Source organism: Henckelia pumila, chromosome 1 (genome assembly GCF_033568475.1).
Source record: "Henckelia pumila isolate YLH828 chromosome 1, ASM3356847v2, whole genome shotgun sequence".
Lineage (NCBI taxonomy): Eukaryota > Viridiplantae > Streptophyta > Magnoliopsida > Lamiales > Gesneriaceae > Henckelia > Henckelia pumila.
Window position 1 is genome coordinate 87,007,615 of NC_133120.1, and position 24,299 is coordinate 87,031,913.

General features: G+C 35.3%; 1 protein-coding gene across 2 annotated transcripts in view; it reads left to right on the forward strand.

Annotated features, from left to right (window-relative positions):
- Positions 1–261: 261 nt before the first annotated feature.
- Positions 262–24,299, forward strand: part of LOC140874798 (uncharacterized) — a 28,631-nt gene continuing 4,593 nt past the window's right edge. The window contains exons 1-2 of one of the 2 annotated variants that reach the window (XM_073278211.1): positions 262–442; positions 592–777. In XM_073278211.1, coding sequence (XP_073134312.1) covers positions 325–442; positions 592–777 — 304 coding nt within the window. In that variant the 5' untranslated portion in view covers positions 262–324. Of the gene's footprint in view, positions 443–591; positions 1,119–24,299 lie in introns of those variants that run through there. The other variant, XM_073278210.1, reaches the window with a different exon arrangement.

Below are 24,299 nucleotides of genomic sequence, written 5' to 3' on the forward strand. Positions count from 1 at the left end.
TACATGTATATAGAAGGCTACACATTGGGTTACACAATATACATGAAATTACAAAATTATCCTTCCAATTGATTTGGAAAAAATCTTTTCAAAATTCATTAAGGATATTTATGTAATTTCAAGTACAACGTGTAACCCTCTATGTACATGTAGCATCACCCATAATAATTAGGGGCCTACTCTTAAATATTTATTAATAAAAAAATATGTATGTATATGATCCTAGCTAGCTAGCTATAGTATTATAAATAGAGACCCGAATGTGCCAACAATATTCTCATCCAAAACTTGAAACAAAATTAAATAACACACTAGAATTCAAATATGGGTTTGAAGGCGATTTTTTTTCTTGGCTTGTTCTTGGCTACGTTTCTTCTTGTTCTCTCTGAAGTGTCTGCAGCTAGAGAATTGGCTGAGGCTACGGACACTACTCTGGACACAAGTAAGCATCATATCCAAATTAATATATATATATATATATATATATATATATATTATTTGATCCACTATGAAATTAATCTTTTTTCTTGACATGTTATATATATATGCCAAATCATGTAAATAGTAATACTTATATTATTAATTTTTCAGCAAAAAATATAGATCATGATGAGGCGGATGAGGAGGTTAGTGATGAGAAATATTATCGGGGAGGTGGCTATGGAGGGTATGGTGGTGGTGGCTATGGAGGATATCGTGGTGGCGGAGGCCGTTATGGAGGAGGCGGATATGGAGGTGGCCGAGGTGGATACGGAGGTGGCCGAGGTGGATACGGTGGTGGATACGGAGGCGGCCGAGGTGGATACGGAGGCGGCCGAGGTGGATATGGAGGCGGCCGTGGTGGTCATGGTGGTGGAGGTCATGGGGGTGGACACCCTTGAAGTACTGGTTTTGGTCGGAGCTACTTGCATTGCTTCAGGCGTTGTTCCTATGTTGAACTTACCAAGCTATAGATGCATGCATGTGGAAAATATAGTTAGACTTGGTTGCTTGATATATAGTTTGCAAATTAAATAAATTGCGAGAAGGGGACATATATGCCTCGTGAGACACGTGTACAAGTGTGTTTATGTGCAATAATACAGTAATCAAGTCACTTTTTTTATTATAAATTTTTACATAGACTTCAAGCATTTACATTCTAATCTAATAAATAAATAAAGTACATTAGGACCTTGTCGTGCATGCACAAATAATAGCACAGACTAATTAATCTCAACTCAATAAAAAAGGCGTTTATGAGACATATTTAACACACACATATACATACATATATATATATATATGTATGTATATCAATTAGTTGAGTAAATAAGTTTTCACCAAGAATACACAATATCAACTCAAAGTTTCAAACAACGCAAGATCAAAATGTATTTGCCAACTCAAATATTTATAAAACGTTTAAGAGTAACTTATTAGAAATTAAGAACAATCACAATCGTAAAGGAATTTCTAAGCATTCTAACACCAAAAAAATTCTAGCACAAAGTAGAATATCATGTTGGCATCAACTCGAGTATTTTTGTAAGTAAGTTATTGTACCAAGTTTTCTTGATGATTTGTGACTGAAATTTGAATTCATTTGTCATTTTTATTGATGAGTGCAACAACCTTGAGTTTTGACAAAAACATCAACTTTTATTCATGTCTTGTTTAATTTGCAGCTGCGACTCAACTAGTTCGATTTCATATACTTTTCCTCATGCATCACCAGACTGCAAATTTTATACTGATATGATCCTCTATGAGTCTAGCAAGTTTGCAATGCAAAAAATAGTTTGTCATTTGGATACTCGATTAAGGAGTTATGCCATTTTCCCAAGATCGCTGCAAGCTGCCTGAAACTCAACTATGCATATATATATTATAAAAATCTCAAAATCCAAAATTTTGAAAATAAAATCAGTTTCAAATTCTCTTTCAAGAACGACCTGCTCTGATACCAAATGATATGATTAAAAACATGTGTAGAGGAGGGTGAATACATACTTTCAAAAGTTTCGAGCTACAATAACTCGTTCTTGAAATGTTCAAAAATGAACTGAGCACCGAGAGATTAAATTGAGTATTTTGATTATAAAATCAAACAGAAGACACTCAACATAATCCTCTAAAAATCGATTAATCATTTTGGAAATCGTTTGAAAATATTGTAAGTTAAGATAATAAAAATATTTTTGTTGAAGCATTTTATCAGACTCTTTGTATGCAATATTTTGGTATTTTAAAGAACACATAAAATGCTTCAACAAGTCATCCAAAAACAGTATCAAAAACTAAATGCGATAAAGTAAAGAGACATGATTTTTTTAATGGAAGTTCGAAGACCAAATCCTTCTACATGTCCCCTCCTTTTGTTTATGAAAGGATTCCACTAGAAGACTTTGAGTATTACAACTTTTTGAAAACTATCCCATCAAAAGCAAGCTCTCAACTAGCTTATAAATCTATTTAGATGCTCTTCTTCTCTCTTTGATTTTCAGAGTGATGTTGTATTTATAGCGTCCAAGAGAGATATATAAGTTAGATACAAGAATATGACAGTTAATAAAATTTTTTTATTGTTTCTATCATTTAAACGGTCATATTTGCGCTTCTAACCACTTTTCTCATCTTCTCCTAATTTTTTGCTCTACTGGTGCAGTAGATACTGGTTGTCTATTGTTCATCGGACACTGATTTTTAGCGTCTACTAGTTTGGACTCTGCTGCATTTCAAAGTCTACTGATTTTTCTGCATTGATGATTTCCGCACCGCTGTATTCAGTAGTCAAGTTTTCTACTTATATCTCAATATGATTCATTGATTTCTGGTAATGTCGTGAACATAAAATTTGTATTCCTTTCTCTTGTCTTCCCAACACATCAAGAATCACTCAATTTGGGGTTTGTATGCGAGGGATATGCTCAAAACACTCAATTGTGTTGGAAATTATTCTATGAAAAATATCAGTGGAGAACTAGATTTTTCAATGTTGTTTATCAGATTCTTATGCTACGATCCAGACTTCGACTTTTGAATATGATTTGTAGGTCATTTTCTTATCTTCGTAATGCATATTTAATAGTTCATTTTGGATAATTGAGTTGTAAGATATGACCAAAATATCAAAACTGCTCAACGATTACTGGTTTCTATTTTAAGCTCATCTACTTCAGCTCCAGTAGAGTCTTGAGACGACAGTTTGACCTATATAACATCCGAATTAATCCAACTGGTCTGAAATATGAATTTAAGATTTTTGAGTTGTTTGTTAAGTGGGTTTGGTTGCTAGTCATTGGGATCATCGAATGATGAGATATGCTTGAAACAAACAACTCACTAGAAATGAATTCGACTTCATCATCTCAAAACATCCAAAATATGATCAATGAATTACACAATTAAGTAAATATGTTATAAACATAATAACATGTTTTGTTATCATCAAAATCATTATTTCTTGTATTTCCATACTGATGGGATCGAACACGGTGTGTACAGGGGAGTGAATACACACTTTTAAAATATTTTGAGCTACAATAGCTAGGTTCTTGAAATATTGAGCACCGATGAATTAAATCGAGTTTGGTTTTCAAATCAAGCAGAATACACTCGAAATAATCTTTCATAGAAACTAATTTAACATTTTGTAAATCATTTTAAAAGGATGCAAGTTGATAGATGAAAACAGTTTAGTTGAAACATTTTATCAAACACTTTGAAGGCAACATTTAGGTATTTTATCAAGCACATAAAATGCTTCAACAATGCAATCCAAAACGATAGCAATGAATAAATGCAAGAAATAAAGAGACACGGATTTGTTTATGGATGTTCGGAAATTTCAACAACTTCTATGTCACCCCTTCTTTCTCCTCGTAAGGATCCACTAGAAGACTTTGATTTATACAAGTCATTTGAACAAACCCAATCCAAGACTAGGACTTACCATTGCCTATCTTATAACTCCTAGCCACCACTCGATTGTAGGCCGCAACATCACAATTCGCATATAGTTTTACGTCTTTATGCCAAGACTACAAACACAATCTTTAACGTATTTGTGTAAAAACTCTTACTCAACTAATTTATGAAATGAATCTCTCTTTTATATGTGAGTGAGTTGGGTGTGAAGAACTTGACTTTTCATGTTCAAGAATTTTGATGTGTTCTTCACACCTTGAGCTTTGCTCTCAACTAGCTGATTTCTTCAAATAGGCTGCTCATGCTTTGAATCTTCATGCAAAGCTAGTGTTTGAAGATGTTGTATTTATAGGCTCCAAGAGTGATATAGTCGTTAAACACAAAAATAGAGCCGTTAAAATACTTTTGTACTGTTTCTGTACCTTTTCTGGAGCTAAACTGAATTTCACTAAACTGATCTTGGTAAACTGAATTTGGTGTGAAACTGGTACTGTAGCAGTTTCGGCACTGTAGCAGTTGAGCGACATTCAGTTTGGGTAGGTAAACTACTCTTGGTCAACTTCAGTTTAGGTAGTAGTTTAACAATTTCGGAGACATGTGATCAGTCTAGCTCTATATATCTTGATTCGTTGATTTCTGAGCAAAGTGATGAATACCAAAGTTGTAGCCCTTGATCTTAGCTTTTTAACGTCACTATAATCAATCAATTCGAAGTTCATATTCAAAAGTTATGCTTGAAATACCAGAGCTGCTCAAAATCAGTTTAGCACAGAATCAGTTGAGTGCATACGATCAGTTTAGTACTATATATCTTGATTCATTGATTTCTGGGTAAAGTGATCAACATAAAAGTTGTGGCTCTTTCTCTTAGCTTTCCATGGAATTAAGAATCACTCCATTCGGAGTTCATATACGAAATTTATGCTTAATAAACTAGACTGTTGCAGAAATATGCAGAATTTCACTTCCGCAACAGTAACTTCAACGCAGTTTAGCATCTCCTTAGGATCCGATTCTATAGCACCTAAAATCCAATTTACTAAATTACATACATTAAATTTAATAAATATTAGGATTATTATTTTTAGGGTTAATTGATTTAAATTCTTTATTTGAATTATGTGCTAATAAAATATTTTTTATTATTTATTCAATGATTCTATTGTACTAACTATTTAATTAATGTTTTTAATTATTTAAGGTTATTTGTCAAAATAATTTTTATCATGCAATTTAATTGTTTTAATATTTTTTAAGGTTTAAGCTTGGATATTTAAATAATTTTAAATAATTTTTATTCTTTTAAATGATTTTAATTTTTTAGATTATTCTTTTAAATGATTTTAACTGTGTAGTTTATTTGTTTAAATATTTTTAAGTATTTATTTATTTTAAATATTTAAGTTTAGCGGTTACTTTAAATTATTTTAAATGTCTAGATTATTTATTTAAATCCTTTGTAATTGTTCAAATCATTTTAAAGGTTTTATTTCCGCTTGTATTTATTCAAATTTCTTTTAAACGTTAGTTTAGTCTGTTTAAAATATTTTAATCTCTCTGTTATTATTTAAATATTTTATATATCGTAGTGACATCAAAATATTTAATTATTGAAAATTAGCATTTTCAAATCCGATAAGTAGAATTTAAGTATTTAACTCTTAAAATTTCAAATCTGAGTACTTGCGAAATTTGGGCCTAACACATATAAAATACTATGTATTATATTTTTCGTATTATTTTCATTACCCACTTAAAATGTGTTGATCGGCCATTAAAAGAATTCACACCCCAAATTACCCGGCCCAACTCAAGTCACCCGACCCATTAAAGAAACTCCTTCAAGCCCAAACAACCGGCCATGTACGAATTCCCCTTCTCCAATCCCCTAATCGATTACAGACTCATTTCAATTTCCATTTTTCCCTCACTCACGATCGGCCTCATCAGATTTCTCTTTCCTTCCCTTCTTCTTCTCCGGCAAGGCAGCTTCATCGGCGGGCTGAGCAAGTTGTTACCTTAGATTTTTGAGCTCGATTCCAGCTCCATTTCCAGCCTTCGATCGGCCGCAGCAAATCTTGCCTCTTTCGATTTTTCTTTCACTTAGTAGACAAGAATACGAGTTCTTTCTTCACCATTTCAGAGTATTGTGTCGTGTGAAGATTGTGTAATCGCCTTTCTTTTTTTTTTTTCCAGAAAGTTCGTGCCCTGTTTTTAGAAGAAAATGGATCGGCCAACTCACTTGAGTTCTTGCTTCATCGATTGAATGTAGCTTAGGCAAGGATAATGGGCTTCTTTGCTTCACCTTGTAGATTATTATATGTTGTGTGTTGCATTCATGAAAATTTATTTTGAAGACAAAAAAAAACGTGCCCTGCTCGTTTTTCTTTCTTTTTGGCTTAAATATTTTATTGCATTCTTGCTTGAGAAAGGATCCTATTATGATTTATTGTTGAGGGATGGAATGTGCTATGAAGTTTATGGTGATTGCATTGCTGTCCACATTTCCGAAAGTTTCAGATTTTATAGTATTGGTTCGTTTATTGTCCAGATTTCTTCACGCTTGATGTTCGAATTTTCCAGCGTTTACTTCATGCTTGGTGTTCGAAATTTGCAGAAGGTTTCCTTAGCTTGCTTGCTCAAAAATTTCAGATTTACTTCCATGGCTTTGTTCGAAATTTCATATTTATTTTCATGCCTTGTTTGTAACACCCGGTATTTTAAATACGTAAATTCGCATGCATAATTAGGATATTTAATTATTTAAATTTTAGATTTATGGGTTAAATAATTATGTGAATTATTTGTGCATGATTTAATTTATTTTTAAGCACTTAACCCATAATTAGTGATTTTTATGATTTTTAGTATTTTAATTATTTTATCGCGTAGACTGGACCGTGGACGGACGAGATGACAACTTTCTAGCCAATTAATTTCATGAGCCTTTTTAGAGCCCTAAAATATTATTTTGAGTTTTATTATCTCAAAATTTTTAGTATTTAATTTTATATAATTTTAGGAGTCCATTTTTATTCAAAATAAGCCAAAATATTGACTTTTTAGTATTTTTAAAATTTCCTAAATTTATAATTTCGGGATTTTCATATGTTTAACTTAAATTATCAGATTTTAACTTTTATTTAGAGTTTTAAAATTTTATGTTTTATATTTAAAACTTTTAATTAACCTAAAACCTATTTTAATTAAAAACCTAAACCTAATCTCCCCAAACCCCATGTTATTTTTCCACTCAGCCGACACCCCTCCTCCATCTTCATCTTCTTCCTCGAACCAAAGCCAAGGTGACTCCATAGCTCGATTTTCTGTAAGTTTTGAAGGGTTGTTCATCGTTCGTCGTCCCGGGAATCGTTCTACGCGCTTCTAAACTCAAACATCGGTGAAAGACATGATTCCTTCTCTATTTATCGTACCATATCAGTTGTTATGGTGTGTGTGTGTATGCATCGATTTTTATTTAAGTTTTCTTTTAGAAATTCAATCGGTTTTGATGTATGCATATGGTTCTTGAAATTGTTGATCATGTTCACGTTTTTTTTACTAGTCATGGTTGTTCTAGCTGCTGGTTGAGGGTCCCTAGGTCGAGAGAGGGTGGTTTGGACTCGAGTGGTTCGAGCCAAACGAGCCCAGGTTTGGAGTTGGTGCAGATCGGCCTCCATGGGGTGTGCAGCTAGGGTTCGTGGAATGGGGCTCGAGCTGGGTTCCTTGGGCTGCATGGGGTCGGGGTCTTGGTTAGGTTCGAACCGCCCAGACGTGGGCTACGTCTGGGCGGCAGGGCTCCGGCCAGGGGTGGCCGGAGCAGGGCGGCAGCAGCCCTAGAAGGGCTGCTGCACGCGGCGGCCGAGAAGGAGAGGGGAGGGGGAGTTTCGGGTTTAGGGTTTTAGGTGTGGTCCGGGTTGGGTCTGTGGTCTGGGTCGGGTCAGTAGGGTATAGGGTCGGGTTAAGTTGGTCCAGGTCCGGGTTCGGTGGGCCGGGCTCGAGTCTTTTTATTTTTAAAGTATTTTATGAATTAATTGGTTTTTGGGCCAATTAATTAGAAATAAAATTATTTGGACTCCCAAATAATTTTATTTGGGCTTTTAAAATTTTAATTAAGTTATTCCATTAATTTTATGGGCTTTTGAGTCCATAAAAGTTATTGGGCCAGTCTTTGGGCTTTTGGGCCCATTGGGCCAGTTTAAGTTGTTATTGGGCCTAGAATGTTTTATGGGCTTTAAATTATTTTATTGGGCTTAGAACAATTTTATTGGACTTAAGTATGTTATTGGGCCAGATTTAAATAATTGGGTTTGAGTGTTAGGGCCAGCAGTCCAGTACAATCCATGAGAAATTTGCATGTGTCCTGATTATATATTTAATTATTTTTATGCATTGAAGTTATTTTAATATTTATATGTTAGTAAGAAATTAAATTAAATATATATGAAGGACACACATTTTATTTAAGTACATGCATTCATGAAATAATTTTATACATAATTAAATGTTTAAGGCTGAGCAATAATAAAATATTTTATGTTGGAAGTTGAAGTAGTGTGACAATTTAAGGGGGATTCGTCCCCATATGTGAACTATTGAAGGGCAGTTTACTGCCAATTTAAGAGGTGATTCGTCACCGCCACGTACGTTGGTTTCCACGCTGATCAGTATTTAATGTATGATTTAAGGTTACACTACGGATACAACCATGCGATGTTAGAAAATTAATTGCTCAACAATGTTTATGTATTATGTTATTTAAGTTAATTTAAGTTATGTTTATGCCATGTTATTTTTAAGCATGTTCATTCATGTATATGTTATGTATTAATATTCAATTGTTTTAAATTATTTTAAACCCTTGTTATGTTAGCATGTTGGGCCTCTAGGCTCACTACACTGGTATGGTGCAGGTGAGTTCGTAGAGGAGGATGTAGCTCCTACCGGCAGCGAGGACATATGAGCGGACATGCAGTGACCCCGTGACCGTGATAGATGTCTGAGTCACATGCATGTTTTGATTATGTCAGCATGTTACACATTTTATATTATTTTTCAGTGGTTGTGTGTTTTGAATATTTTATTGAATATTGCCAGTGCATGCAAATTTTAATCATTTTATTTATGCAGTACTTTTAATTAAATGTTTGACTCAGATATTATTTTATTTAAAGAAGGAAATTCTTTTATTTAAGTTTTTATTTATGTATTTTAAATCTTTTTATTCTGTGCATGTATGTATGGGCATATATGTGCATATTTTATTTAGTAAGTATATATAAAAAAAAAAAAATTCCGCATATTTGTTTATTTAATAATTATAGAGTTAGGGTCGTTTCAGTTGGTATCAAAGCACGGTCCTCGGAGGGGTCATTACTGCTATGCGAGCTCAGAAATCCACGCTACCGGTCTGTAAGTTTTAAGTGGTTATAGCATGATTTAATTTTTAGAATTTAAGTTAGCATTAATTTTAAACAACTTAGTTATGCATGGCGATTTACGTAAAGAAATATGTGGTGGTGCAGAATGCCTCCTAGACCGATGAACAGACGTGGGGGATCTCCACCTACACCTACACCTACACCTCCACCTCCGCAGAACCCTCTAGCAGCATTGGAGCAGGCCAATGCGAATATGATGGCAGGGATTACTGCTCTGTTAGAGCAGCAGGCTACTCGTCCCAGGTTGTCCCATGAGGAGGACGTTGCTGAGAGGTTCCAGAAGAAGGGACCCAAGGAGTTTGTTGATACCACCGATCCTTTGGTGGCTGAGGGATGGATTCGCTCTCTGGAGTCCATCTTTGCTTATATGGGGATCACAGACACCGACAGGGTGAACTGTGCGACGTACATGCTGAGGGATGACGCAGCGCTTTGGTGGGAGGGTGCTGTCAGGGGAGTTCACCTTCCTACACTGACATGGACAGAGTTTAGGCGTATCTTCTACGCCAAGTACTTCACTGAGGATGTGCGCAGTCGCATGATCCGTGAGTTTATGAGTCTCCGTCAGGGGGACAAGACAGTGGTTGAGTATGTGAGGCAGTTCGAGAGGGGCTGTCACTTTGTGCCTCTGATTTCAGATAGTCCACCAGAGAAGTTGAGGCAGTTCGTGGAGGGTTTGAAGGTGGATATCAAGCATGATGTTCGCATGGCAGACGTCCTTACTTATGAGTCTGCAGTCAGTAGAGCTTTGCGTTCCGAGGAGGGTCGGAGAGAGATTCAGAGAGAGCAGCAGGGGAAGAGGCAGTTTCAGGCTGGGTATCAGCGACCATCTTCGCAGCCTCCTGCGAAGAAGCAGTTTACAGGGCCGGCTAAGGGCCCGAATCCACAGCAGAGGCCACAGCAGCAGAGGCCGCAGCAGCAGAGGGACGGGGCCCCTAATGCCATAGCTTATCCTACTTGCCCGAAGTGTCAGAAGATGCATTCGGGACCTTGTCTATTGGGAGCAGGAGTTTGCTACCACTGTAGGGAGCCAGGGCATCAGATAGCTAACTGCCCGAGGAAGAAGAACACCGCTGGTAGGGTGTTTGTGATGCAGGCCGAGGAGGTAGATCCAGACACCTCCTTGATCACCAGTATATCTTACCCCTAACATTTTAATAATTTTCCTTTGGTTAAAATTTCGTCTTTAATTTGGAATTTGTTGTCATTTGGGTTATTTAACTGCATGTTAGAATAGGAAGCATGTTTTACTTGTGATTAGAATTAAGAATTAGTAGTGACTCGTTGGGGAAAATTTAGTAGTGGTATGAAACTGTTGGGAATTTTCTGCGTGCAGGGAGAATTCTAGTTGGGGGCAACTCCACGTTTGCGTTGCTAGATTCAGGGGCTACGCATTCGTTTATCTTCCTGGAGTTTATCAGGCGGGTAGGCATCACACCTGAGAGTAGTGACAGTGGGTATGATGTTACTATGCCGTCAGGGCAGATTATTTCTACCTCGAAGATTATTCGAGGACTGGAGTTAGAGCTGCAGGGACACTCCATTCGAGCAGATGTGGTGGTTTTGCCATTGAGTGGATTCGATTTGATTTTGGGTATGGACTGGTTGACAGTCAATGGTGCTTCGATTGATTTTCGTCGGAGATCAGTGTCAGTGAGACCTACAGTGGGCGACCCGTTCACTTTTCATACATCTCAGAGCGGTGATATTCCTCAGGTGATATCTCTTATTCAGGCGAGGAAGTTGTTGAGACGGGGTTGCCAGGGGTTTCTAGCGAGTATTGTCACGACTTCAGAGCCATCTAGCAGATCATTATCAGAGATAGAGGTGGTTCGTGACTTTTCGGATGTCTTTCCGGAGGATGTTGCCGGAATTCCACCAGTGAGAGAGGTGGAGTTCAGCATCGACTTAGTGCCAGACACCGTGCCTATCTCTAAGGCACCGTACAGACTTGCTCCTACCGAGATGAAAGAGTTGAAGGAGCAGATTCAGGAGTTGTTAGAGAAAGGCTTTGTTCGTCCTAGCTTTTCTCCGTGAGGAGCTCCGGTGTTATTTGTGAAGAAGAAGGATGGCAGTATGAGATTGTGCATCGATTACCGAGAGCTCAACAGGGTCACAGTGAAGAACAAGTATCCATTGCCGAGGATAGAGGATTTATTTGACCAGTTGCAGGGAGCTTCGGTGTTCTCCAAGATCGACCTGCGATCTGGTTATCATCAGTTGCGTGTTAGAGATGCAGATGTGTCCAAGACTGCTTTCAGGACACGATATGGGCATTACGAGTTCTTAGTGATGCCATTTGGGATGACCAATGCTCCAGCGGTTTTCATGGATCTCATGAACCGAGTCTTTCAGCCGTATTTAGATCAGTTCATCATAGTCTTTATTGATGATATTTTGATCTATTCTAGGAGCATCAAGGAGCATAGACAGCATCTTCAGATAGCCTTGCAGACTTTGAGGGAGCATAGTTTGTATGCCAAGTTCAGCAAGTGCGAGTTTTGGCTTGAGCAGGTGGCATTTCTGGGCCACATTATTTCGAGAGATGGGATTGCAGTTGATCGGTCGAAGGTTGAGGCAGTGCAGAATTGGGGTATTCCAAAGAATGCTTCAGAGATTCGCAGTTTCTTGGGTTTGGCAGGATATTATCGGAAGTTCATCAAGGGTTTTTCCTCTATTGCAGTACCCTTGACTTCCTTGACCAAGAAGAATGCGAAGTTTATCTGGAGTTCAGACTGTCAGAGGAGCTTCGATCAGCTGAAGGAAGCACTCACTACTGCACTAGTGTTAGCAGTGACAGTACCACACGAGGAGTTAGTGGTGTACACCGATGCGTCTAAGCTGGGTTTAGGCGCAGTACTTATGCAGTGTGGCAAGGTTATTGCGTATGCGTCGAGGCAGCTGAAGGTTCATGAGCAGAATTACCCGACGCATGACTTGGAGTTGGCAGCAGTGGTTTTCGCTTTGAAAATCTGGAGGCACTATCTGTATGGAGAGAATTGTAAGATTTTCACAGACCACAAGAGTCTCAAGTACTTCTTCACACAGAAGGAGTTGAACATGAGACAGCGCAGATGGTTGGAGTTGGTGAAGGACTATGACTGTGACATTAGCTACCATTCGGGTAAAGCTAATGTAGTGGCCGATGCTTTGAGTCGGAAGTCGTCAGTGGTATCATGTTTGACCGTACAGTTACCACTACAGAGCGACATTCAGAGATTTGGCTTGGAGTGTTATCCGAGTGGCCATGCACCGAGCTTGTCAGTGTTGACGGTGCAGCCAGTTCTGCGAGATCGGATTAGGGAGGGACAGTCTACTGATGAGGAGTTGCAGCGATGGAGACAGAGAGATGAGGCTAGAGGTAACCTCTTGTATACAGTGGAGGATGGTATCGTTCAGTACCGTGGTAGGATGTGGGTACCGAACGTCGATCAATTGAGAGCTGAGATTTTAGCAGAGGCTCACACATCTCCGTACTCCATTCACCCCGGAAGTACGAAGATGTACAAAGATTTGCAGCTATTGTATTGGTGGCCCGGGATGAAGAGTGACATCGGGAGAGTGGTGTCAGAGTGCTTGACTTGTCAGCAAGTCAAGGCAGAGCATCAGCGTCCAGCAGGACTTCTTAGATCTCTTCCTATTCCGGAATGGAAATGGGAGAATATTACGATGGACTTTGTGGTTGGCTTACCGAGGAGTGCCAGAGGTTGCACAGCGATTTGGGTGATTGTGGATAGACTCACCAAGTCAGCTCATTTCTTGCCGGTGAGGACTACTTATTCTTTGACACAGTATGCAGAGCTTTACATCAGAGAGATTGTTAGACTGCATGGCATACCAGTGTCTATTGTGTCAGAAAGAGATCCGAGATTTACATCTGCATTTTGGAAGAGTCTGCACATAGCTTTGGGGACGAGGCTTTTGTTCAGTACAGCATTTCATCCCCAGACAGATGGTCAGTCTGAGAGGGTGATCCAGGTTCTCGAGGATCTTCTGAGAGCTTGTGTCATTGATTTTCGGGGCTCTTGGGAGACTAGACTGCCATTAGTGGAGTTTACCTATAACAACAGTTTTCAGTCGTCTATAGGTATGACTCCTTATGCAGCGTTGTATGGGAGGAGATGCAGATCTCCTGTGCATTGGGATGAGGTTGGTGAGCGGATTCTACTGGGTCCTGAGATTGTGCAGCAGACAGCTGACATAGTGACTTAGATTCGAGATCGGATGAGGACTGCTCAGAGTCGGCAGAAGAGTTATGCAGATGCCAGACGACGAGATTTGGAGTTCGCTGTAGGTGATCACGTATTCCTGAAGGTGTCACCGATGAAGAGAGTAGTACGTTTTGGCCGGAGAGTCAAGCTTAATCCGAGGTATATAGGGCCATTCGAGATCTTGGAGAGAGTTGGCACGTTGGCCTACCGTTTAGCTCTACCACCAGGACTAGCGGCAGTGCACAACGTTTTCCATGTATCCATGCTTCGGAGATATGTCTCTAACCCGTCGCATGTGTTGGATTTCGAGCCCTTACAGTTGCCACCAGATCTAGTGTATGAGGAGAGGCCAGTGCGGATCTTGGCAAGGGAGGAGCGGAGGCTTAGGACGCGGGTCATACCGATGGTCAGAGTCCAGTGGCTGAATCACTCGGAGGAGGAAGCTACTTGGGAGACCGAGGCAGATATGAGGACTCGCTACCCGGAGTTGTTCGGGTAAGTACTTTAATTTCGAGGACGAAATTCAATTTAAGGGGAGGAGAATTGTAACACCCGGTATTTTAAATACGTAAATCCGCATGCATAATTAGGATATTTAATTATTTAAATTTTAGATTTATGGGTTAAATAATTATGTGAATTATTTGTGCATGATTTAATTTATTTTTAAGCATTTAACCCATAATTAGTGATTTTTATGATTTTTAGTATTTTAATTATTTTATCGCGTAGACGGGACCGTGGACGGACGAGATGACAACTTTCTAGCCAATTAATTTCATGAGCCTTTTTAGAGCTCTAAAATATTATTTTGAGTTTTATTATCTCAAAATTTTTAGTATTTAATTTTATATAATTTTAGGATTCCATTTTTATTCAAAATAAGCCAAAATATTGACTTTTTAGTATTTTTAAAATTTCCTAAATTTATAATTTCGGGATTTTCATATGTTTAACTTAAATTATCAGATTTTAACTTTTATTTAGAGTTTTAAAATTTTATGTTTTATATTTAAAACTTTTAATTAACCTAAAACCTATTTTAATTAAAAACCTAAACCTAATCTCCCCAAACCCCACGTTATTTTTCCACTCAGCCGACACCCCTCCTCCATCTTCATCTTCTTCCTCGAACCAAAGCCAAGGTGACTCCATAGCTCGATTTTCTGTAAGTTTTGAAGGGTTGTTCATCGTTCGTCGTCCCGGGAATCGTTCTACGCGCTTCTAAACTCAAACATCGGTGAAAGGCATGATTCCTTCTCTATTTATCGTACCATATCAGTTGTTATGGTGTGTGTGTGTATGCATCGATTTTTATTTAAGTTTTCTTTTAGAAATTCAATCGGTTTTGATGTATGCATATGGTTCTTGAAATTGTTGATCATGTTCACGTTTTTTTTACTAGCCATGGTTGTTCTAGCTGCTGGTTGAGGGTCCCTAGGTCGAGAGAGGGTGGTTTGGACTCGAGTGGTTCGAGTGGTTCGAGCCAAACGAGCCCAGGTTTGGAGTTGGTGCAGATCGGCCTCCATGGGGTGCGCAGCTAGGGTTCGTGGAAGGGGGCTCGAGCTGGGTTCCTTGGGCTGCATGGGGTCGGGGTCTTGGTTAGGTTCGAACCGCCCAGACGTGGGCTACGTCTGGGCGGCGGGGCTCCGGCCAGGGGTGGCCGGAGCAGGGCGGCAGCAGCCCTAGAAGGGCTGCTGCACGCGGCGGCCGAGAAGGAGAGGGGAGGGGGAGTTTCGGGTTTAGGGTTTTAGGTGTGGTCCGGGTTGGGTCTGTGGTCTGGGTCGGGTCAGTAGGGTATAGGGTCGGGTTAAGTTGGTCCAGGTCCGGGTTCGGTGGGCCGGGCTCGAGTCTTTTTATTTTTAAAGTATTTTATGAATTAATTGGTTTTTGGGCCAATTAATTAGAAATAAAATTATTTGGACTCCCAAATAATTTTATTTGGGCTTTTAAAATTTTAATTAAGTTATTCCATTAATTTTATGGGCTTTTGAGTCCATAAAAGTTATTGGGCCAGTCTTTGGGCTTTTGGGCCCATTGGGCCAGTTTAAGTTGTTATTGGGCCTAGAATGTTTTATGGGCTTTAAATTATTTTATTGGGCTTAGAACAATTTTATTGGACTTAAGTATGTTATTGGGCCAGATTTAAATAATTGGGTTTGAGTGTTAGGGCCAGCAGTCCAGTACAATCCATGAGAAATTTGCATGTGTCCTGATTATATATTTAATTATTTTTATGCATTGAAGTTATTTTAATATTTATATGTTAGTAAGAAATTAAATTAAATATATATGAAGGACACACATTTTATTTAAGTACATGCATTCATGAAATAATTTTATACATAATTAAATGTTTAAGGCTGAGCAATAATAAAATATTTTATGTTGGAAGTTGAAGTAGTGTGACAATTTAAGGGGGATTCGTCCCCATATGTGAACTATTGAAGGGCAGTTTACTGCCAATTTAAGAGGTGATTCGTCACCGCCACGTACGTTGGTTTCCACGCTGATCAGTATTTAATGTATGATTTAAGGTTACACTACGGATACAACCATGCGATGTTAGAAAATTAATTGCTCAACAATGTTTATGTATTATGTTATTTAAGTTAATTTAAGTTATGTTTATGCCATGTTATTTTTAAGCATGTTCATTCATGTATATGTTATGTATTAATATTCAATTGTTTTAAATTATTTTAAACCCTTGTTATGTTAGCATGTTGGGCCTCTAGGCTCACTACACTGGTATGGTGCAGGTGAGTTCGTAGAGGAGGATGTAGCTCCTACCGGCGGCGAGGACATATGAGCGGACATGCAGTGACCCCGTGACCGTGATAGATGTCTGAGTCACATGCATGTTGAGCGGACATGCAGTGACCCCGTGACCGTGATAGATGTCTGAGTCACATGCATGTTTTGATTATGTCAGCATGTTACACATTTTATATTATTTTTCAGTGGTTGTGTGTTTTGAATATTTTATTGAATATTGTCAGTGCATGCAAATTTTAATCATTTTATTTATGCAGTACTTTTAATTAAATGTTTGACTCAGATATTATTTTATTTAAAGAAGGAAATTCTTTTATTTAAGTTTTTATTTATGTATTTTAAATCTTTTTATTATGTGCATGTATGTATGGGCATATATGTGCATATTTTATTTAGTAAGTATATATATAAAAAAAAAAATTTCCGCATATTTGTTTATTTAATAATTATAGAGTTAGGGTCGTTTCATTGTTGGTTTGAAGTTTCCAATCTATTTCTCTAGCATGTTCGTTGAGAATTTCCAGATTTTTCCTTGGCATGACGTTCGAAATTTTCAGAGTCGTATCATAAGCATGAGTTCGAAATTTCCAGATTTTTTTGCCTTCATGCTATGTGTTCGAATTTCCAGATTTTAGTTGGTTTATGGTTCGATTTAAATTTCCAGATTTTTATATATGTTTTGGTTCGAACACTTGGTGTTTGTTGTGTTGATTTGGATGGTGATTTAGAGTTACCATGGATTCCATGATATGTAGTTCACATGGTAGTGTTAAGATGGGTTGAAGTTAGATTGTGAATTGGTTTGGAGGAACTTCGAATTTCCAGATTTTTGGGGATTGGTTTGGTTGCCTTGTTGAGCTGAGTTTGAGCTGGTTTATGGGAGTTTCTAAGGGGTTAAGATGAGCTTAAATGTTGGTCTTGAACCTAGACTAGTGATTTGGAAGATTGGAAGATTTATTGCTAAGTTTTGGTTGAGTTTGAAAGTGAAACATGTGCAGAATTTTAAGAGCGTTTGGGGCTGTCCGGAAATGTATATCTAAGGCGAGGTTAAAATCATAATTTTGATAAGGGCTAGGGTCTCGAACTTTTCCTAGATGTTGGGAATATGTCGGTTCAAGCGGGGATTAATTCAGTTAAGTCTTGGTCGAGTTCTAGATTTTTAATTGATTAGGTGCAGAATTTTTTAAGCCAATGGGCTTCCTGCCTGGAATTTGACTTTTCATAAAATGATCGCTTAGGAAATAAAAACCGAGGTTGATTTCTTGGCTTAGTTCTAAGTTTCATAGATTCGTGTTCAAACGGAATCCTTTTTGATTAAGAATCGACCAAGTTATATATTTTACGGGCGAACCGCTCCAATTTGTCTTAAGCGCTACATTATGGTTTAGTTTTCTCATCCTTTGGTTTGTTTCCTAAATCACCATTCCGATCATTCATGTGTGAGTCATATGCATGATTATCGATTAATATTTACATTTACGTCATATTTATGTATGCATGCTAAGTCTCTAATTCAAGTATGAAAGAAAATATATGCTAAGTCTCTAATTCAAGTATGAAAGAAAATATTTTTATGAACGAAGTGAGATGATTGTGACTATATTTATTTACGTGTATGTGTGGGGTTGGAAGACGTTCTGACCTACCTTACCACCTGACGTGTATGTGTGGGGCTGAGAGACGTTTTGGCCTACCTTACCAAAATTTACGTGTATGTGTGGGGTTGAGAGAAATCTTGGCCTCCCTTACCAAGTATGAGCAAGATGTGTTGGGAAATACTTGACCTCCTTGCGGCATAGTGTGATATACTTCATTGACTATGTGGCTAGTCAATAAACCATTCCACTGTAATTTTATGAAACTTCTTTAATTTTTCTATTCTTCTTCCAAACTCTTTCACAGTTGTGGCCATAGCAAAATTCCATAGCGCAATCTTAAATATTGACCCCTAAATCCAGCTCTTTTTAATATTTCATGCAAGTGTCGAACACAAAACCTATGATCAGCGCTTGGAAACACCTCTTTGAATGCTTGAACCAACATTTTTGCTCGTCTGACATGAAAGTTCACTCATAATCTTTCTCATTGTTTAAATCTAGCTTCAACAAACTTAAAAACCAACCACATGTTTCCCTTGTCTCATTATTCACTATGGCGAGGGCAACGAGGAAATTGATATATTTTGGATCTACACCTACTGCTATTAACAACACCAATATGAGGTCTTTTCAAATGACACTCATCGCCCCAATGAATGCTATCCACATAAAAAACCCTAACTTAATTAATTTGAAGCATACAAACACATGTAAAGTTTGTCAAATATATTATCACAATTTGCTTCCTTGATGGCTACTATAATTGTACTCCCAGGGTTCGTTCTCTTTATCTCATTTGCAATATCTCAAAGCAATGCATACTGTAAATCTTTCTGGCCCTCAATTCAGTGGATGAACATGAATCGATACATACGTAATGCAATATTATGTGCGATTGTGTACGTTTTATGTATCATGTAAGTACAGTTTGTATAACTGTGCAAAAATTGTACATTAACTATGAGACTATTTTAATATAGGAAAAATTACAAATTTAGTTCGGTATGTTTGTCACTTTGCGATTTGGTCCTCTATGTTTTTACATTTCAGTTTTAGTCCTGCATGTTCTGATTTTTGGCAATTTCGGTCTTTTTTATTCGAAAATTCTTACGTGGCACTGTACACGTCAGCTCCACATCAGCACTGAATTGGTGTCACGTCAGCTCCACGTCAAAAAAAGGACTAAATTTGCCAAAAAAATAAAGATAGCGGACTAAAACTGAAATATGAAAACATCCAAAATCGCAAATTGACAAATATATATAACTAAATTTGCAATTTTTCCTTTTAATATAATATCGTATACATAATATTCATTTATCAATCATTTAATAATCGACATTTATATTCCATATTACCAATTCATATGACAATATCCTATCCATACTACACAGACACAGACGCCAATAGAAATGAATCTGAAAAAGGAAAGTCAAGCTTCCTAATTAATTTAAAAAAATTTAATGCAAATTTTCCTTTTCTTTAAAAAATGTTTTTTTTTTTTTGAAGCATATATACTCAAAAAATATTTTAAAAAATCTGGGTAGTGTCGAAACTTTCGAAAGTCTGTAAATATTAATGAAGATCCCAATAATCTATTATTTTGACTTTCGTCAACCCAATCATTTGAAATGGTGATCACACGTATAGGCTGCGTATGAATATGCGTTACATATATATAAACACACACTGACACAATATATAGGAATGCATCATGATATATATGTTAAATGAATTAATTTCGTATTATATATATATATATATATATATATATATATATAATCATATATCATCTAAACTTTTTTGCAGTTAATATCAAATATATATGATGTTGCAATTATTTTATGAAAATTAGATTATTTAAACTAATATTAACCAATATAAATATTATTATTATTTAATATTATTTTGAAAATAATAAATAATATTATTTATTTATTATAAAAATATAAAAATAATTTTATAATTGTATTATTATTATAATAAAATAATTATTATTATATTATTATAATAAAATAATTATTATTATAAAATATAAATATAAATTATTTAAGTATATAATGATAATTTTATAATAATTAATACATAATAATAATAATAATAATAATAATAATAATAATAAAAATATGAATAACTATTATTTTGATAAAAAAATTGCATATATCACCCTTGTGAAATCTTTAGTTTGTTGATAACCCCATATGAAATTTTTTTAAGCTAATAACTCTATGTGATTTTAGTTTTGTAGCATACACACCCTTTTTAGCTAAAAATGACGAAAATACCCTTAAATAAGTAATTAAATTAATTTTATTTTATAATTCTATATTTGATTGAATAAAATAATCAAATTTTAGTTAAATAACTATGAAAATTATATATAATTATTTTATATTAATATTTATTATACACGAAATATTTTTTAATATTAAATTGTATTATTGCATTCAATTATGTAATAAGTTTAATTATTTTTAAATATAATTTAATATTTAAATTAATTAAAGTGATTGTATAAATAAAATTAATTGAAAATATAAGTTAATGCATTGGTGTTTTCATTTAAATTTTCAATAAAAGATGATAAATTAAAGAGTTCAAAAAAGTCAAAGGACATTTTCATCATTTTTTGGGCAGAAGGGGTGTGAGTTGTGTATGCTACAGATCTAGAATCACGGGGGGCTACTCGCTCAAAAAACTTTCATAGGGAGTTATTCGCAAACCCGATATTTCACAGAGGTGATATATGTCATTTCCCCCTATTTTGATATATGTAGTTAAAATGTGATTTTTTTATTTAAAAATAATTTAATTTCATTCCTTTTTATTTCAACCGGTACCAATCGTTAAAATGGAATATAACAATAATTTCATTCTCAATCTCATTTCATTCTAAAATTGATTTGATTCTTAACTTATTCCTTTCCAACATATCATTTATGTCCTTAATAACTAAACATATCAATCAAAGATGACACATAGTAATATCAAATATATATGATGTTGCAATAATTTTATGAAAATTAGATTATTTAAACTAATATTAACCTATTATTATAATAAAGTAATAATTATTATTAGAAAAATATAAATTTAAATTAGTTAAGTATATAATGATAATTTTATAATACTTAATACATCATCAATAATAATAATAATAATAAAAAACGTATGAATAACTATTATTTTGATATATGTAGTTAAAATATATATTTTTTTTATTAAAACCAATTTCAACCGGTACCAATCGTTGGAATAGAATATAACAACAATTTCATTCTCCTGATTTCATTTCAAAATTAATTTCGTTTTTAACTTATTTATTTTCAAGATACCATTGATGTCCTTAATAACTAGACATATCAATCAAAGATTACATGTATCACGTATGACGCACCATCTCAAATATTATGTCTTATAGTTATTAACCCAGCATGCCATGCCCCCTTGGGCAACGAATCTCGTCCATGTAAAAAATTTGGACCACATTTTGGGAGTGTTTGCAAAAGATATACTATGCTTTTATTGAAATAATTAAATTTATAAACTATAAAAAAGTTAATAAAAATCAAAAGTTGTTAGTGTTTGTAAACAAATGTAAAAATCTAAAAATCAAAGTTGGGTAGTGTTTGATAAATAAGTTATTAAAGTGATTTTAACACTGATTTTTTTATTAGAATAAATTTTAATTTTAAAAAAATCATAATCACCATATTACTAGTTTTTGAATTTCATTTAAGTTAAGCATAAACTAACGTATAAACTAGGTTTAAAAAACACACAAAATAGATTTTTTAAGTCAAAATATAACCATCAATTTTTTTTGTGATTGCAAACACTTTCTTTGTATATTTATGAAATTAAACGTCCTCCCTCAACATCATTTTATATTTGACTCAATTAAAGTTCTGCAATAATTGAAAAATTGAAAAATATAATAACAATGTTATATTTAATATATAATTTCAATTTATTATCTTATTATTATAACTTCACCTCATGAGTCAAATCGACCTAGATAGTTCATAGTCGACCCTAGTTTGTGACTAAGTCTCTCTTTCTGTGTGTGTATGTTAATTGAGACGTCGATCTATGTATACGAGGACTAGTTTAATTAAATGCATGCATGTGGACGTACTTATATCTTATATGCATCGATCGAAATTGAACGTGTGGCGCCCTTTGAACTATATTTTTCACAATTATATGTACAATATTCAAAAAATTTAAATGTACGTTAATTAAAAACTTACAACATCTAACAACCAACTATATAATAATTAGGGGCCTACTCTTAAATATATATTTTATCATAAATATATATGTATATGATCCTAGCTAGCTAGCTATAGTATTATAAATAGAGACCCGAATGTGCCAATTGGTCCTGGTGGACACCCTTGAAGTGGTTTGGGTCGGAGCCACTTGCTTCAGGCGTTGTTCCTATGTTGAACAAATTAAGCTACAATATGGTCTAAAGTACTTACTTTCCTTGTAATATGGTCAATAGACTTGGTTGCTTCATAGTTTGCAAATTAAATAAATTGTGAGAAGGGGACGTGCCTCGTGATACATGTGTACAAGTGTGTTTATATGCAATAATACAGTAATCAAGTCTCTTTTTTTTTATTATAAAATTTTACATGGATTTCAAGCATTTACATTATAATTATAATAAATAAATAAATAAATAAATAAAGTACATTAGGACCTTGTCGTGCATGCGAAGATCTGCTCAAGAAAATTTACTAAAAAAAATGTTTTTAAAACACATTTGGTCCTCCTCATCATCATGTGTGTGGTAGCTAGGAACTTTCTAGTTTTCTTCATATGTGTGCTAGTTTTATTGCAATTACTGAAAAAATTGGATCATACTCATCAACAGTCTTGTTATTGTTTAAAAATATTACATATTTTTAAATTTTTATATAATATATCAGTATACTGGTATATACGAAATTTTTAAATTTCATAACGTTAACGTACCGAAGAAATCGGTATCGTTACCGTACCGTACCCAAAAATCGGTACACCAAAAATCCGATAAATTCGATAGGTAACCTCTCTATACCAAAAAATCAATATTTTTTCGCATCCCTATCAAAAACTAGTCCACGACTTGAATAAGTTAATTCTTTTGAATTTTAATATTTTTTATAAAAAAAAATAGTTAATATATTAACGCGTGGGTTGTTAAAAAACTATCGAATAAGATAATTTGAAAAAATATCTTCGAACATGGCCAATCTCAATTCAAATTCAATATATATTTCAAATATAATTCAGTATAGATATGTTTGCAAAATTTATGAATTTGCACGACAGTAACCAAATATATCAAATAGTCGGGTTGGCATATGTATAGATGTGAAAATAGACTAGGTCCGTCGGGTTGGTCCGCCCCACCATACAAAATTGAAGGGTTGGGTTGGCAATTTTTCAACCCATCTAAAAGATGGGCTGCCCCGCCCCGCCCCGCCCCGCCCCGCCCCGCCTCTCCTAACGGTGGGTTGTGATGGGTTGCGGGTTGGCCCGCAAAAACCCGCCAATTTACACGTGAGCCCGCCGTGTTGGCCCGCTCCGCCACCTAAAATAGGTGGGTTGGGTTGATGTTTTCCTAACCCACCTAAAATGTGGGCCGGCCCGCTCCGTCTAATGGTGCGTTGCGACGGATTGTGGGCCAGCCCGTTCCGCTAGCTCGTTTTAACACCTCTCCGCATATGTTATCTAAATAAAAATGTCGAATGTATTACTTTTTTCCATCAATTTTTATTTTTATAAATTTCGTTGCAAGTGTATTGAAATACTTTACAGAATATCAAATTTCAATTGAAAATTTGACGAAGATTAGATATATCTAAAGGTAGAAGATGAATATTGATTAGAATCTACTTTAACAGTGATTATTTATCAATATATATGATTTTCATTTATTTTTTAATGAAATCTACATCTGTTATTCAATATCACTAACTATATTCACCTTAATTTAGAGTTTTAAAATTAATGAGGAAAATTTTTGAAAATATCACATGCTGTGATTTTTAGTCATTCAGAAAGATCAAGAGATAATTAAAAATTGATTTGACCAAATCATCTTCCATATTTCTCTGTCTTTGTCACCATATGTACTCAAGAAGTATAAAATAGATCAAAAAGTTGTAAAATATCATTGTAATACCAAAACAAGTAAGCTTATGATGTGTTCCTTCAACAAATGATTCTAAAAAGATTTTATAAACTTATAAAAGATATTCACGTACAAAAATAATGATATCACAATGATATTGCTACTTCCTTTTTTACAAACACAAGTGGTTACTTATGCAAGTAAAAAAAATAAAATTTGAAATCAAATCATT